At 39.2% G+C, this 14,075-nt stretch overlaps 1 protein-coding gene across 1 annotated transcript; it reads left to right on the top strand.

Annotated features, from left to right (window-relative positions):
• The first annotated feature begins 6,978 nt into the window (after positions 1-6,978).
• Positions 6,979-10,300, top strand: LOC112097350. Its single transcript, XM_024182535.1, has 3 exons — positions 6,979-7,228; positions 8,773-9,522; positions 9,777-10,300. Exons 1-3 carry the CDS (start codon positions 6,979-6,981, stop codon positions 10,298-10,300), a joined length of 1,524 nt encoding a protein of 507 aa, XP_024038303.1.
• Positions 10,301-14,075: the final 3,775 nt, after the last annotated feature.

The raw sequence follows: 14,075 nt of genomic DNA, 5'->3' as shown, positions 1-14,075 counted from the left end.
TGGTACATTGTAGTGGCCGGCTAATTTATATTGGAAAAAAAAGGTGCTATTTTTGGAAAAAAAAAGAATGATTAGTTAACGTGTGCATGTACGTACCAATGGCAAGCAGATGCCAAGTGTTTCAGCAAAAAGACTCAATGTGTGACAAGATATGTGATGGAGAAGTAAGTTGAAGAGGTGTATACTATTTTTAAGTTTAAAGAATTCTCACAAGAATTAATTGTGCTGATGTTTTATGAGATATTGAATTCTATGGAATCATATGGGCAAGGTAAGAAACGAAGCTTTCGGGCTGTTTTTGAAGAAGTTGAGTGTGAAGTTAGTTGTATATGTTCAAAGTTTCAGTTTAGGGGATTTTTTGTAGATATGTCCTTGCAATGTTGATACGTAACAATGTTGAATGAGGAGATGCTATAGTATGGTAGAAGTCAATTATGATATGCAGAATTCATCCATTAAGTGGGAGAGATATGAAAAAATGTGTACTGTTTTCACTGAGGTTGTAGACATAGCTGCTGATGATGAAAATAGTTACAAATTTATATTGGATTAGATCGACAAAGTAATGAAAGATCTCTCTAACCAAATTTATTGTGGAAGTATGGAAAAAAACTGTTATTGGTGAAGTAAGTTGTGACAACAACAATGTTGAATATGTAATCAATAATCTTTAATTCATAAGAAACTTGTACAAAAGAACAAGACTGCACAAAAAAAAGGTCTGTTCAAATACATATATATGTTTTCTAATTTTAGTTGGTCTTCGTTTAATTATTCGCCAAATTTCACCGGATTTACAAGAAAATGTTACATCGCCTTATGAGATCTCAACACAGCAGAGCAATATGGCCATAGTAAGTTTATGAATTTTTATTTTAAAATTTTCTTTTATTTTGAAAATATTTAACCAAGTATATTGTTGAGTATATGTAGACATCACAAGAAGGAAATACTTTTAATGCAAATGTCAACCAATATGGAGCTTCATGCTACTATAATGTAAGGATTAAATTCATGAGGAAATTTTATTTTAAAACTTTTAATATGATTTTTACATATATTTTTTTATTTGCTTAGGTACCTATTTACCCATCCTAAGTTGGTGGAAATAATATTTATCAATTATTTTTTTATAATTAGCACACAATAAGTCGTCATCTTAAAATCACAATTTCTTAATGTATACTTATATTTTCAAATTTCTAAAACGTAATATGATTTTTTTTTGTATAATAACAATCAGTCCCATCGTATGCTTTGTAGTCACATTATTTTTCTCCTTCGATAACCTATGAAGGATCTAGAAATGGAAATTTTCAATAATTACTACATCAACAATATAATGAAGATAATGATCACCATGATTGATGTTTGACTTGTATTTTATTCAGATTTTTTTTCCTTTATCATTTCGGTTAGATTTGGCTTAAAAAGATGAATTGTACTGATGAATTATTGATCTATGAATATTATGTTTCTGTTGACATCAATAACTGCTTGTTGTTTTCTCTAGTAACTTTTATTAGTCTAGTGGTTTTTTGATAAATTTTTATGACATAAATCATTGCAATTTGAATTTGCTTGTACTCGTTGTATGCTATTTCGACATCCGACAAAGATTTAAAACAAAGATTGTTTTAGTTCTTTTAGGGTGGGAAAAATGCTCGGGCTGGCTCGGCCTAGGCTCGCGGGCTTCGGCCTAACCCTCACAAATGAGGGCCTGGACAAGTATTCAAGAAAATAAGTCTGGCCAGGCCCAAACCCACTTTTTTTTAAAAAAATAAATTTATAAATTAGAATTTAAATAATTAAAATTGAAAAGTAACTTAAAAATGAAAAAAGAAAACTTAAATTCTTAAATTATAAATCAATGATAATTCAAAAAAGTTAAAATTATGATACTAAACTCTCTCTCATGCGTTAATAAATTAAGAGGGTGTTTGAATTAAAGAATCTAGTATTAAAGAAAATTAAATTTATAAGTTTTTATTTACTTTATTTATTATTTTACTTTGAAATGTTCATTTTCTTTAATTTATTTATGATTATAAAAACTTGTTGATAATTAATTTATTTTAAATTTATAATAATAAAAAAAATTAAAAAATAAATAAAGTTCGAGCCCGGCCCAAGTCAGGCCCTTAAAGTGGGCTTGGGCTTTTTCCAAGCCCGCCTTTTGTCATCCCTGAGTTCTTCTAGTATTAAAACAAGAATATGAATCTAATTTCAAAACTTAATAAAGTGAAACAACTCACAAACTTATATTTCGAAGGAAAATGTTATCATATATGTTTACAAGTCTTTTTTCAATACATAGTATAAATTGAAACAACTTAGAAATAACACTTAAATATAAAGTACAGTACAACAATCATAAGTATTCTAACAAAATCAAATCATGGTGTTTGCCTCCTTCGAAATTTATCGTCAAACAATCACATATGCACTTCATATTCTTGCATATGCTCAAATTCTTTATGAAACAATTGAAATTTAACAGACAAACACTCAATTTCCAATGCCAACTTCCTAACTTCCTCCACTAACAAGTAAATTTTTTCTTTGCTGGTTTAGAGTCATTTGCCCATTGAAAGTTCTTACATCCTCTACCTTTTTAAAATTTGTGATTTGGATTCTTTATTGTATGTGACGTTAACAACTTCATTTGATCACTACATTTGTTATATATTTACAATGAGTTTTCATTTTTATTTGTGCTAGATGATATTGTCATTAATAGACTACTTAAACTGTCAAAAAAAAAAAAAAACATCAGAACACAAAGCACTCTGAAACAACTCAAACAAAACAATTTTCACTTTATTTTTTAATCAAAATCCAGAAAAAAAAATCCTATAGAAAGGCTGACGGCAAAAAAATGAAATAATTTATTTGCCAATGGATATCTACATTGAAACGGAGAGGTTTCTACTTTCTACGTGTTCTTCTTGCTGCCCATAGAGAATATTTTAGACTAAGGACCACATAGATATGCACTGTTCCAAGCATCTTTTCAAGGACAAATGCAAAATCAAATGAATAAAATAAATATAATCCCTATAAAAATCATTATCTTAGTGTAATGAAATCTAATATTCCTGATGTAATTGCAAATGAATGCATTCAAACAATCCTAGTGCTTTAGCATCTACTGGTTTTCTCAATTTATTAAAAGCTGTTTCTTGTAATGGCATCATGGCAAGGTTAAAGCAAAAGTATTAAAGGTTACTATATCTCCAAATTGATCAGTATTTTTCCCAGTTAATACAGTAAATTTTTTTTCCAGATGCTCTTTAATAAAGAGTTGCGGTAAATTCATGTGCATTTGCCTAATAGTTTGAATTCTACAATTTAAATTACAAGGATTCCACCAATAAAGTGTTGACTCCACTGGCTATGGAGTCCCCTTAAGTGGCTTGACTGGGTTTGCTCCCCAGTTCGAGTCGCAGGGAAGTCGCCTTTGTCAGGAGAACCTGTGCCTCTCAGTTCGAGGGGGACTTCTAGTCTGGGTTGTGGTACGGGCTTAAAGGTGCCTCCCACAGTTGAAGCCCTCCCCATGATACCTTGTGGTCAAAACCAAAAAAAAAAAAATTAAAGGATTCCAGGTAAAACAGTCACCATATATCAGATAGTTGCCTAATCACTCCTTTTATAGAAAAATTAATGTGCCATCTAACAAGTTACCTTCCTCGACAAGCTCCATTACATACATTTAAGCAAATGTACCAATGACTGTTTATGTGCTATTATATTGAATACAATACATAAGCTCACGTCACGAATAATGTGAAGCCATAAAACCAATTTAACCAGCGAGTTTATATGAATAATAGCAACCACAAGAAAAGAAAAATGACAGAGAGATCAGAAAAGTTTCTTAAATAGAAACACATTTGCTCTTGTTACCACTTCGAAAAAGAGAATTAATACATATACATTCATATACTCATTGCCCATATTTATCCTATAATCTTATCATGCTTTTGCATTTCCATTACCCAAAACCTAAAGCTGCAAAATACATGGGGATCAGATCTCAACTAACCCGTTATCCATTTCTTTTTTTTTTTCATTTTCTCTTCATTATAACTCGAACTTTGAAAGCTGAACCCTAAGCAGATACACACTAAGTTCAGGACCTCCAATGCAATCAGGATTCATCATGTAAAAGCTCTTAGAATCTTTAGACCCAACAAACCTCTCAAACCCAGAAAATCAATCTAGAATCCTAGCCAAGGCCTAAAAAAACAAGCAATTACATGATAGAAAACACAAATAGTAAGTAAAGATAATTCTTCACTCTTTGGCTTCAGACAATTAGAGCTGTTCACTAATTACTATTCATTTTCCATCGTGTTTTAGGATCTTAAAATTTAGGCAAAGCAAATATTTAGGGAGGTTGATTTGCGGCCAATATTTAAGGAGCAAATATTAGTTTAGTATTCACTTTCCAATGTTCGAGTGCGTGAGTCAGAGAGAGATCATGAAATAATACTGTTTAGAAAGGAAACATGAGGCCAATGATGAAGCGCCATGTGTTGATATTTAAGAAATTGGCTTACATTGAGAACCTTGGGTACCCTGGCTACCCTAGGTATTCCAGGGGTACCTCGGGTACACCATGTAAGGGTATAAAAAGTCTTTATAAAAATGTCAAGGGATAGGTGGGCCCTGAATCTCAAAAAGATTGGTTGAATACGTGTCAAAAAATAAGGAATCGGTGAGAAAATCTCGTGCTACAAAAGATGAGACAGCCACCTGTCACGCCAGTGAATCAGCCAAAAGTTTGATATTATGACAGTTGGGACCACCAGCTTTTCTTGCCACACCTGCAAAATTACAACGGAATTGCAGAGGTACGCGGGACCACTGCACTATGCCTAGCACGTGAATATGCCTCAAACTTGCTCTCAATGAATATTTTTAAAACGCTTAAGTCGCCATACGCATGAAAATAAGAATATTCCTGACATGACAGCATGGAACGCCAATAGTATAACGCCAGGTGGCACAGCGACTGGAGTATACCATATAAATACTTAGGTTTAATTTTTATCAAGTAAGTTAATACACACTCCAGGAAAAACTAAGGTTTCTTCAACCTCAAGACCTCAATTATCGAGAGCTTGCAAGCTCTCTAACCTCAATAACCCAACTCTGACTTCAGCGTCGAAGTGTGGTCACCGGCCACCCCCGGCTCCACCTCTGACCTCTTTTTTGGTTGTTTCACAAGTTTAAGATGATTTTTGCCAGCCCTCCGTACCTGAAGTCAGACCCCTGCCATATCCATCGCCATCTCAATCCTCCAACACTCCACAAAAAGCTTAAACAGCTCGTACGCGCCGAACAAGTGAGGCACCCCACTCCCCGACAAAAATAAATTTATTGGTCTTGGTTTGGTTTTGTGGTTTTCTTTCATTGACCTAAAATCAGCCGCAAACAATTGGCGCCATCTGTGGGGAACGCGCAAAAAGTCTCCACACGGTGCTAAGCTTATCAGTACGTGTGCTTGCGCCACCATGGCACTCGACGTACCCGCTGATAACCTAATGCTAGGTCATGATGGAGCGGAGGACCACGACAGTGATGAGAGGGGTGACTCGATAAGAAGGGCATCCGACCTAGAGAAAGGCAAATTTGTTAAGGAATCAACTGGTATTCAACCCGACGAGGAGCCCGTTACTCATAAACACTTTGAAGATTTAGCTCACGCAATTCTTAGAGCAGGAGGATCTCGGGTACCCGAAGCAGCCACTTCCCCGGCAACTCAAGATGTTATGCCTCGAGGCAGGGAGAAGCAGATCATACCTAGATCTGAAATACCAGAGGGAAGTAGACCAAAGCATGGGCCATCGGGCACCTGTTCAAAGTTTCAAACCGGAGGCTCTCGGGAAGAATGCTTCACTGCTTCTTGTTATTCTCGTAGTAGCCAGGGTACCAAACGTAAACAAAAAGCCCATGAAGATCTGCGGCACAAGTTGAACGCCAAAAGAGCTTCCCAAACAATTGCAACATCCTCAGGTGCACCTGGGGTACCCCGCGAGTTCCTGAAAAAAATGGAGTACCTCGAAACTCAAGTGAAGCTCCTTTTTGAAAAAAAAAAACTCCACCAGTGCTCTAGCACCAATAGCGTATAATTCGTTATTCACCATGAAGATTAAGACAATAGTTCTCCCAGAAGCATTCACCATGTCTCAAATACAGCAATACTCGAGTACCTCAGATCCCGTGGAAAATACTGAGTTGTATCGTGACCAGATACTGATTAAAGGAGTGGGCGACAATGCTATGTGCCGGATGTTCCAGCAGACCCTCACCGAACCAGCCAAATCATGCTTCTGATCGTTGAAGGCTGGTAGTGTATCCTCCTTAGACCAGCTCCTAAAAGATTTTGTTCATGAGTTTGGTTATACTTCCTCCCAAGATATGACATCTTTCAAGCAAGTGGAATCAGAGTCTTTAGCCGAGTACATAACCTGCTTCCATTAAGAGGTGTTGCGTACCGGTACGTTTGGTCACCAACATACTCTCACTCATTTTGAAAAGAATTTACGTTTAGGAAAGTTATGGCGGTCATTTCAAAAGCACCGCCCTCTTTCATATGGGGAAGCTCGTTCTTGAACTCTACAACAAATAGAAATGGACGAGAAATGTTACCTAAAGTGAGAAGAAGACATAGCCGAAGTCGTGAAAAGCAAGGAGAAGCCCAAGTGAGCCGAGGTACCTTAAGTACCCTCTCGAGCACCCTGGGTACACAGCCCACCTTATCCAACCCCACGTGGGAGAGGGCTGAATATTCCTGGTGTACCCCAGGTACCCTAATATGTTAAGCCACCACTGTCAGAACAACGGAAAACGTCACATAAACCATGATATGACTCTTTTTATCCTTTGAATCAATCTCCAAAATATATTTTTTACCATATTAGGGATACATGGATGCTTCGCCCACCTAACCCAATTCGGAAATACCCCAATATGAAGCGAAGCTTGAAATATTGTGAGTTTCATGAAGATTTCGGCCACAGCACCGCCGAATGCTTTCACTTGCGAAAAGAAATTGAGTCATTGATTTTGAGTGGGTACCTCAAGGAGTTTGTGGCTGATATGCGGGAGGCTAGGAAGTTCTCGGAGCAAGATAAGGGTAAACAAGTTGCTAACCCTAATCCCGAAGTTGAGGTACCTCAGGGGTCTAAGAAAGGCGTTTATGTTCAAATGATAGCAGCAGGTCCTACTGTTGTGCAAATTTTAATGTACTCGCAAGCGCACGAATCTGTTGTAGTGTAGATCAATGGTGACGAGTGTCGATCCCACGAGGAGGTGGATTTTAATTATATATAGAATTAATTTTGTAAATGGGTGGTTGGAATTATGGTGGAAATGATTTGAAATATGCTACAACTTAAATTAAAATGGCGAGAATAAATTCTAAAATTGGTATTGAAATGGCGAGAAGAAATTGAAGAGAATTCTATTGAAATGACGTACTTGGGTATCTGGATCCGTATCAACATGCATCATAGGCTAAATAATCCGTATTAATGCCAATTAAATCATGAGGGGGGAATCCACACCTCATGAACCACGCTCTAATCAATATGGTGCTAAGGGCTTATCGTGCCAAATAATAATAACCTTATACTAGAGAGCCGGTGTAACCAAGGCGGTATCTAGACAAGACTATTATTATTTGTCGACGAGAAGTCAAAACATCCACAAAAATTAGAGGGGAAGAGAAAATAAATTTACCAAATTAAGCCCATGACACATGTTGAGACTTCACCTTCAACCCAAGCTTGAAAGAAAATTAGCCACTCATAGTTGAACTAGGGGCAAAATGGGAATTTATTAAAATACGAAGAAAATACAAGATGGAGAGGGAATTACAGAAAATGGATCCCAAAAATGGATTCAGAGATATCAAATTAGGGGGGGGAGGCCCCCTTTTTATAGATACATGGAGTAAATCATGGCCATCGGATTAAAAACAGTTTGGACGCTCAGGATTGCGCCACGTCATCAGTCAACAGTCTACGGTTTGACCACGCGGATGAACAGTAACACGGTTTGACCCGACTTTGAATAGTAACGCGGTTTGACCCGGATGAACAGTAACGCGGTTTGGTTGAAAATAATCCTGTGTGATGCATGCACCGTACGCGAGATTTTTCGTCCACTGATATGCTGCCACGTCACCATCAACAGTACATAAGAATTTTAGTCCAACAGGATCGTGACACCTCATCAGTCAATGCCACATCATCGGTCAATGCCACGTCATCATCCGTCTATGTGAACAGTGTCGTGAACAGTAACGTATACAGTACCGTACACGTGAATAGTACCGTACATGTGAATAGTGCCATTTTTCCTTTTATGCTCCTCCTAAGGTTTTCGACCGTCCTGAGTTCAAAAGTGATGTCCGTTTTGCCGTCTGATCTCTCCTTTATTGTGAAATGACTATAATGCCCCTAAAATACATAAAATACTTAATTAAAATAAAACACATGTAATTAAATCACAAGAAGGTTAAATATATAAAAGTAAGGGTTGTTAGTAAGACTTAAAATGTAAAATGACGGTTTTCTCCTTTATAAATATGCGTTTTCTAACACTCAACACCTACCCTCGCGGGGGAATCTAGACGGGCCATTAAACGTTACAGCAAGTCACCAACCTTGGATCGCCCTAGAAAAAAAGTCAGCTTCGCTTGTCAAAATCACTTTAAGGTACCCCAGGTACCTGACCATCACTTCCCTATTCTCTTTACAGCGAAAGATGCGGAATGCGTCTCATACACCCATGATGATGCTTTGGTTATAACACTAAAAGTTGCCACCGGTAAGGTAGCAGGGACTCTGGTGGACACTAGCAGTTCCGTGGACATCATCTTCAAAAGCGCCCTAGATCAGCTGCTAATCGAGCCAAGGATCACTCCATGTGACACGCCACTCGTTGGTTTTACAGGAGACATGGTTATTCCCAAGAGTATCATTACTTTGTTCGTTACAATCGGCAAGGTACCCTACCGGGTGGTCCATATGATCGACTTCCTTATTGTTGATAATCCCGATGCCTATAATATCATCTTGGGAAGACTATTTTTAGCAACAACTAAAGTAGTAATCTTCATGCATTACCTTGCCACGAAAATTCCAACTGCCGGAAAAATTATCATAATCAAAGGGGATCAGCAATCGGCTCGAGGGTGTTACTCCGTCGCCTCGAAGGCGAGTTATCAAATTGCCACCAATATGTTCCTAGAGCGGTACCCCGTCAGCACAAGGCCACTTATCAGCCTATCCAAGCGGGCACTTGCTAGACGTAGGAGAGTTGCACGAAAGAAAGCTCAACGGTCCACGAATTCCCAGCATCAGCAAGAAGTTGGGAGAATGGAAGTAGACGTAGGGTATTATAGGTACCCCAAAGTCCCAGTTCAGCATCAATGGGAGAGGTCGAGATACCTCTGGATCCCCAAATACCGAAAGATGAAAAGTGAGGAGCACCAATTGAGGATCTTGTGTCTGTTTCGATATGCAATAATGACCCAACCAAGATGGTCAAAGTAGGCTCCAACCTCTCTGACCAACACCGAGAGCAACTTATTGAGTTTTTAAAGGAAAACTTTGACGTGTTCGCTTGGTCTCACGCAGACATGTTGGGTATCCCGCCTTCTATTGCATGTCACCAGCTCAATGTCGATCCACATCATAAGCCTGTCAAGCAGAAACGTCGAACTTTCAACTAGGAATGCTATGACGCTATTGAACAAGAAGTGGACCGACTACTAGCAGCGGAGTTTATTAGGGAGGCGGTGTACCCCGACTGGGTGTCAAATGTTTTTTTGGTTAAGAAGTCAAACGGGAAATGGCGCATGTGTGTAGATTTCACGGATTTAAACAAGTCATGCCCTAAGGATATCTTCTCGCTTCCCCGGGTAGACCAACTGGTCGATGCTACAGCGGGACATGAGATGCTTAGTTTCATGGATGCTTTCTCCGGGTGCAACCAAATTCCAATGTACGAGCCCGATCAAGATAGAACGACCTTCATCACCAATCGTGGGTTGTACTGCTACAAGGTTATGCCTTTTGGTTTGAAGAATGCGGGCACCACCCATCAGCGTTTGGTGAACAAGGTCTTCAAACAGCAAATCGGTCGTACCATGGAGTTATACATCGTTAATATGATAACAAAGTCAGTGTACGCTAGTGATCACGCTGAACATCTCAGAGACACCTTCAATATTTTGAGAAAGCATCATATGCGCCTAAATCCTGAGAAATGTGCATTCGAGTGACCTCGGGTAAATTCCTTGGATTCATGGTGCAACAGTGGGGAATTGAGGCTAACCCCAAAAAAATCCGAGCGGTTCTTGGGATGAAGTCACCAAGTACTATCAACGAAGTCCAAAGCTTAGCTGACCGGATAACCGCCTTAAGTCGTTTCATCTCCAAGGCCACCGAGCAGTGCAAGCCATTTTTTAAATCTTTGAAAGAGGGAAAGAAGCTCCAATGGACCGCTGAGTGTGAAGAGGTTTTTCATAAGCTAAAGAAGTACCTCGTTAATTCGCCGTTGCTCGCCAAGCCTAAGCCCAGAGAAGTGCTTCTGTTGTACTTCACCGTTTCCGAGCACGCCACTAGCAATGTGTTGCTTAGAGAAGATGCAGATTGGGTCCAACGGCCTATATACTACACCAGTAGGGTAATGGTGGATGCGAAAAAGAGGTACCCCGCCATAAAGAAACAGGTTTTGACTTTGATAATCTCTCCAAGGAAACTCCGACCGTATTTTTAGGCCCACTCCATTGCTGTTGTAACAAACCTTCCCCTTCGACAAATTCTCTAGAAGTTGGACATGTCCGAAAGACTTCTTCGCTGGTCTCTTGAATTGAGTGAGTTTGACATCATCTTCAAGCCACGCTCAGTTATTAAAGCCCAAGCCATTGCCAATTTCATTGTAGAATTCGCCAATGATTCTGGGGGTGAGGAGATCCCGGGGTACTCGAGCGAAACTACACCAGCTATTAAAGAACAATACATTTGGAAAATTTATATGGATGGTTCCTCCAACTCGCACGGAAGTGGTGCGGGAGTAATAATCATCGATCCAGGTAAAGTAAAGCTATGTTATGCTTTGCAATTCGCGTTCAAGGCCTCAAACAACGAGGCCGAGTACGAAGCTATAATAGCGGGGCTAAGGATGTCGAAGACGTTTGGTGTAAAAATGGTTCATATCAAGAGTGACTCTCAATTGGTGGTCGGTCAGATCAACTCATAATATCATGCTAAAGAAGAAAATATGAAGGGGTACATTGGGGGAACCAGAGAATTAATATCCCAATTTGTTGAGGTCAAGGTGGGAAGAGTTCTACGATTAGAAAATTGTGAAGCTGACAACCTCGCCAAAATGGCGTCCTTTAATGCAACTCAGTCGGTTGGTCCAATCACTACGGAGTATATACCCTCATCTAGTGTTAATATACCTGAGCCAGAAGAAGTAGGGTCGATAACTGCTGGGGTACCATGGATGCAATCAATCATAAGGTACCTCAGGAGTGGGGATCTGCCCTCAGACAAGAGTAAGGCAGGAGGCTAAAATATAAAGCTGCACAGTACTGTCTCATCGAGGATACCTTATACAGAAGAGGGTTTACCCTCCCTTACTTAAAGTGCTTGGGAGATGAACAAGCCGAATATATCATGAGAGAGATACACGAAAGAATTTATGGTAACCACTATAGACCACAATCATTGGCACAAAAGGCCCTTCGTCAAGGATTTTATTAGCCTACGATGCGGGAGGATGCTAAAAACATGGTCAAGAGTTGTGATAAGTGCCTGAGATTTGCCAAGGTACCCCACTTTCCACCAGAAAAGTTAACTGTCATGTCTTCTCCGTAGCAATTTGTTGTTTAGAGTATAGATCTCATTGGCCCACTGCCAACCCGGAGAGGGCAAGATAAATATGCAATTGTAGTCGTTGACTATTTCACAAAGTGGGTAGAAACGAAGCCGTTGGCAAGTATTATCGAGAGAAAAACCACTGATTTCGTTTGGAGGAACCTTATATGCAGATATGGTATCCCTAATGCAATTGTCAGCGACAACAGGAAGCAATTCGATAATAAAAAATTTCGGAGTTTCTGCTCGGAGCTTCGGATAGCCAACCGATTTGCTTCTCTGGCTCACCCGCAATATAATGGATAGGTGGAAGCCATCAAAAAAATCATCAATGATATCCTAAAAAAGAAGCTGGAGGAAAGGAATGGAGCTTGGGTAGACGAGCTACCCGGCGTTCTTTGGGCCTCTCGGACAACTTAGAATACTTCAACCAGGGAAACCCTATTTTCTCTAGCATTAGGGACTGGTGTGGTCATTCCAGCAGAAATCGGGATACCCTTTCACAGAACCACATACTTCGATGAAGCCGAGAATGCCTCTGTGATTGCATCCATTCTTGATCTTGTTGAAGAAAAAAAGGCTAAAGCAGAATTGAAGGTTGCAATATACCAACACCGCGTTTCAGATTTATATAACAAAGGGTACCCCCCAGATCATTCAAGAAAGAGAATTTAGTACTACGAAGGGTAACTCAGAACACTCGGATACCCTCGGAGGGCTTTTTCGAAGCAAATTGGGAAGACCCATATCGCATAGACAAGCTGGTAGGATTGTGGGTGTACAGGCTACTTCACATGGATGGAATAATCGTCAAGCATCCTTGGAACGCCGCAATGCTAAGAAAGTACTACTAATATGAGGACAGTGTCTTAAACCTTATCGTTCACTTTATCTATCTCATATTTTCTTTACTATGTGTGTTATGTGGTAAAGCCATAAAAAGTACTTAGGGTACCCTACATGTGCAAGTGAAATTTTTAATTCCCTAAGTCCCAGAGAGTGGATATCTATACAGTTTCCTATTCTCATTGGGACAATGAGTTAGGCTTATGTAATGTTCTCCTTTTGATTACCGAATGTGATTATGGTTAAACTTTCACCATTAATGTGATTCTATCTTAGTACGTCATGTCTTGTATACACCTTTCAACTATAATTACTCCATTTCAAGATAATTTGAGGTACCTGGGGTAACTGACCTGATTTGATCATGAAGATTTGTTCAGATCTGTTCAAAGTAAAAGTCAATAAGAAAGAATACAACAAATTTAAAGAGGGAGGGTCAGAGAAGACCGAGGGCGAGGTAAACCAGCATACCCTAGCGCCATGAGACTTCGTTAAGGTATACACACGCCCACACCTCCATTCTTTAACTTGAGCCAATTAAAGAATAGACAAATGGCAATCACAAGAGTTGGATGCCTAAAAGAAATGAGGTAGGCAAGCATGCACTTCTATTCGCATTATTTCATTAAATATTGACCAGAAGCAGATGGCAAAACAAGCATGTTTTTGACCATTTCTGTAAGAAAGGGGGCCAAGAAGGTCCCCGAACAAAAAAAAAAAAAAATAGGGTACCTGGGTTACCCATGGAAACTCCACAAGTCTATTTGAGATACGTCATAATCTTTATTTACATCCTCGTTGCGCCAATTATGAATTTCATTTTATATTATGATGATGCAAGAATTATTAAATTATTTGAGATATGCCATAATCTTTATTAAGACGAGCAGCGAGCATATCTACGAAAATCTTGACAAATCACCAAAAACAGATCAGGGGGTACCTGGGATACCCGAGGAACCCCCACAAGTCTACACAAATTAATCATAAGCAAGGAATTCAATGGCATGCCAAATCAAGTTTATTGCGGAAGTTTAATATAAACAAGTAGCGAGATTGCTAAGGCAATCTTCCAAAAGACAACTATCCCAACATATCAAGGGGGGATACCATACTACAAAAGGTACAGAAGCAAAGAAAGAAAACTGCTGAAACATCTCGGGATAAAACTCTGAATAACAAGTAGGATCACGCAGAAGGGGGAACATCCTCTTCACCGCTCCCCTCAACGAAGGGCATCAGCAGGAACACCCGCTGTTAAAGAGTTGCTACCCTCATAAACAACAGCAACAGAAGAGAGATTCGCTTGGGGTACCTAGGGTACCC

The sequence above is a fragment of the Citrus clementina genome, unplaced genomic scaffold (assembly GCF_000493195.1).
Source record: "Citrus clementina cultivar Clemenules unplaced genomic scaffold, Citrus_clementina_v1.0 scaffold_6, whole genome shotgun sequence".
NCBI classification, from domain to species: Eukaryota; Viridiplantae; Streptophyta; class Magnoliopsida; order Sapindales; family Rutaceae; genus Citrus; species Citrus x clementina.
The sequence above is the reverse complement of the archived record's forward strand: the minus strand, read 5'-3'. Positions and strand labels throughout refer to the sequence as shown.

What these genes read in the sequence shown, in the direction of transcription:
- LOC112097350 (XM_024182535.1), top strand. Translation starts at nt 6,979, where the DNA reads ATGAAGCGAAGCTTGAAATATTGTGAGTTTCATGAAGATTTCGGCCAC. An exon ending in TGTTCAAATGATAGCAGCAG is followed by an intron (nt 7,229 to 8,772) that starts GTCCTACTGTTG and finishes TTCTCTTTACAG; the next exon opens with CGAAAGATGCGGAATGCGTC. An exon ending in GCACCAATTGAGGATCTTGT is followed by an intron (nt 9,523 to 9,776) that starts GTCTGTTTCGAT and finishes TTGAACAAGAAG; the next exon opens with TGGACCGACTACTAGCAGCG.